The sequence below is a fragment of the Protomyctophum parallelum genome (genome assembly GCF_964188405.1).
Source record: "Protomyctophum parallelum genome assembly, chromosome: 8".
In the NCBI taxonomy this organism is placed as follows: domain Eukaryota; kingdom Metazoa; phylum Chordata; class Actinopteri; order Myctophiformes; family Myctophidae; genus Protomyctophum; species Protomyctophum parallelum.
The window spans coordinates 22,757,533-22,760,032 of record NC_139703.1 but is presented as its reverse complement, the minus strand read 5'-3'; the positions used below and the strand labels follow the sequence as shown (position 1 = coordinate 22,760,032).

The window sequence follows — 2,500 nt, the reverse complement described above, 5'->3', positions numbered from 1 at the left end:
AAAATGGGTTCCCGCTCAGAATGGGATAATATATTATATAGTACAGGTGAGACGCGCGGACGCGGGAAGCGAACGCAGCTCGTAAATTGCAATAACAACAATTAGAATAAATGTACGTACTTTTTTAAGGTTTTATTGGTGGCATGCCGGTGGTGTTACAGCGTGACACACACACAGACACACAGACAGACAGTTTAGGCCAGCTTCTATAGTTAGTGCTCATTGCGTTCACAATAAACTTGAACAAAAAAGGATTAGGCTACGTTTAGCAGTATTCTGATCTGATCTGATCTGAAACTTGGCACTGACCTTTGCATATTTGCACTAAAGGATATGCTGGATAACTAACAGGCACAGTTCCACTATGTCCATGTGTTTAATTGATACAGCCAGAGCCTTTGACCGCATTAATCATAGATTAATTCATACAAGAAGTCTATACAAAAAATAGAGAATGTGGAAGAATTGCTATTTTGATCAACGTTTGCTTAATTATCTCTCCTATAATAGTACCACATCAATGGAATTGTGGACAAAATATTTATTCAACAAGTCTTGGGTCTGAGAGAGTATTAATGTCATCAGACGGTGGTCTGTGGCTCAAACGCTGAATAAATAATGGACCTTGATATGAAAAGAGATGAAAAGCACTGAACTTCTCCTCTAATCTGCTGATATCTACACGGGAGGCACGACAGACAGACAAACAGACAGACACAGACACAGACACAGACACAGACACAGACAGACAGACAGACAGACAGACAGACAGACAGACAGACAGACAGACAGACAGACCTTCCAGTTGGGTTTGGATCCGTCCGTTCTGTCCCCCGAGTCTCCATCTTTCCTCTGTCTGGCCATGTTCAACTGCGGCGTAGATTTACACGTGTTAAACGCGCACGCATGCACGCACGCACGCACGCACACACACACACTAGAGAAAAACACCCTCAATTAATCACTCACTCGTTCTCTCACACACACACACACACACACACACACACACACACACACACAAGCACACGTGCTCGCGCAGACGCGCACGCAAGCACACACACACACCTCACACACCTCTCACACATGTTGTGCCATGTCTGTGATTGATATGAAAAGCCATGATGATGACATCATCAGCCACAAGCAGTGATGTAATAACATCGTCGCTTTCGGGGTAAAAATGAAACGTCCACCCCAAAAAATCTAATCAGGGAAATGGAGAAAAATATGAGCCTGTGATCGAATTTATCAGTCACAATAAGTGATATTTGTTGATACTTTCCATTTGGTTCAATAGTGACAGACCTCAGGCCTTCAGTTGGTTCAAAAGTGACAGACCTCAGGCCTTCAGTTGGTTCAATAGTGAGTATAGTGACAGACCTCAGGCCTTCAGTTGGTTCAATAGTGAGTATAGTGACAGACCTCAGGCCTTCAGTTGGTTCAATAGTGACAGACCTCAGGCCTTCAGTTGGTTCAATAGTGACAGACCTCAGGCCTTCAGTTGGTTCAATAGTGACAGACCTCAGGCCTTCAGTTGGTTCAATAGTGACAGACCACAGGCCTTCAGTTGGTTCAATAGTGACAGACCACAGGCCTTCAGTTGGTTCAATAGTGACAGACCTCAGGCCTTCAGAATTGGTTCAATAGTGACAGACCTCAGGCCTTCAGAATTGGTTCAATAGTGACAGACCTCAGGCCTTCAGAATTGGTTCAATAGTGACAGACCTCAGGCCTTCAGTTGGTTCAATAGTGACAGACCTCAGGCCTTCAGTTGGTTCAATAGTGACAGACCTCAGGCCTTCAGAATTGGTTCAATAGTGACAGACCTCAGGCCTTCAGTTGGTTCAATAGTGACAGACCTCAGGCCTTCAGTTGGTTCAATAGTGACAGACCTCAGGCCTTCAGTTGGTTCAATAGTGACAGACCTCAGGCCTTCAGTTGGTTCAATAGTGAGTATAGTGACAGACCACAGGCCTTGGCCACTTTCTCTTTCTCAAAATGTTTAGTCCCAAACAATAGCGAAAATAGCAGATCTACAAGCTCATTATGTCCAAAATAGCCTTGGGTTAAAAAAAAGTAGCAGATCTTCAAGCAGCTTGTAGATCGGCTACTTAATTCTGACGCTCTCGTGTGCCACTGTTGTGTGACCGAGTATAGGGGGGCTGATTTACAAAATGACTATAGGGCTGTCAAATGATTATCGGATTCATCACAGCTTAAAGAAAAGTATTACTCGTGATTAATCACCGTTTGAACTATGTCCAAAATATGCCATGTTTTTCTGTATATTGTTGTGGGAATGTAAAGATAAATGACAGAAGACGGATATATGCAACATTTTGATTTAACGTATGTATGCATTTAATCAAATTAATTTCACAATTAACCCATTCTGCGCGGGAACCCCTTTTGGTGTTTGGTGCATTATGTTATGCTTTAGCTATTGGAAGAACGACTGACATGGAAACGTAGCTTTTTCAGAAAACTGTCAGGATGTATA

The 2,500-nt window shown here is 43.0% G+C and overlaps 1 protein-coding gene across 1 annotated transcript in view; it reads right to left on the bottom strand.

Moving 5' to 3' along the window:
• ppfia4 (PTPRF interacting protein alpha 4) overlaps positions 1-2,500 on the bottom strand; it is a gene marked incomplete at both ends in the record, with an annotated part of 396,281 nt that overhangs the window by 38,283 nt on the left and 355,498 nt on the right. Inside the window, one exon of the mRNA XM_083771752.1 lies at positions 799-870. Coding sequence (XP_083627878.1) covers positions 799-870 — 72 coding nt within the window. The remainder of the gene's footprint in view (positions 1-798; positions 871-2,500) is intronic.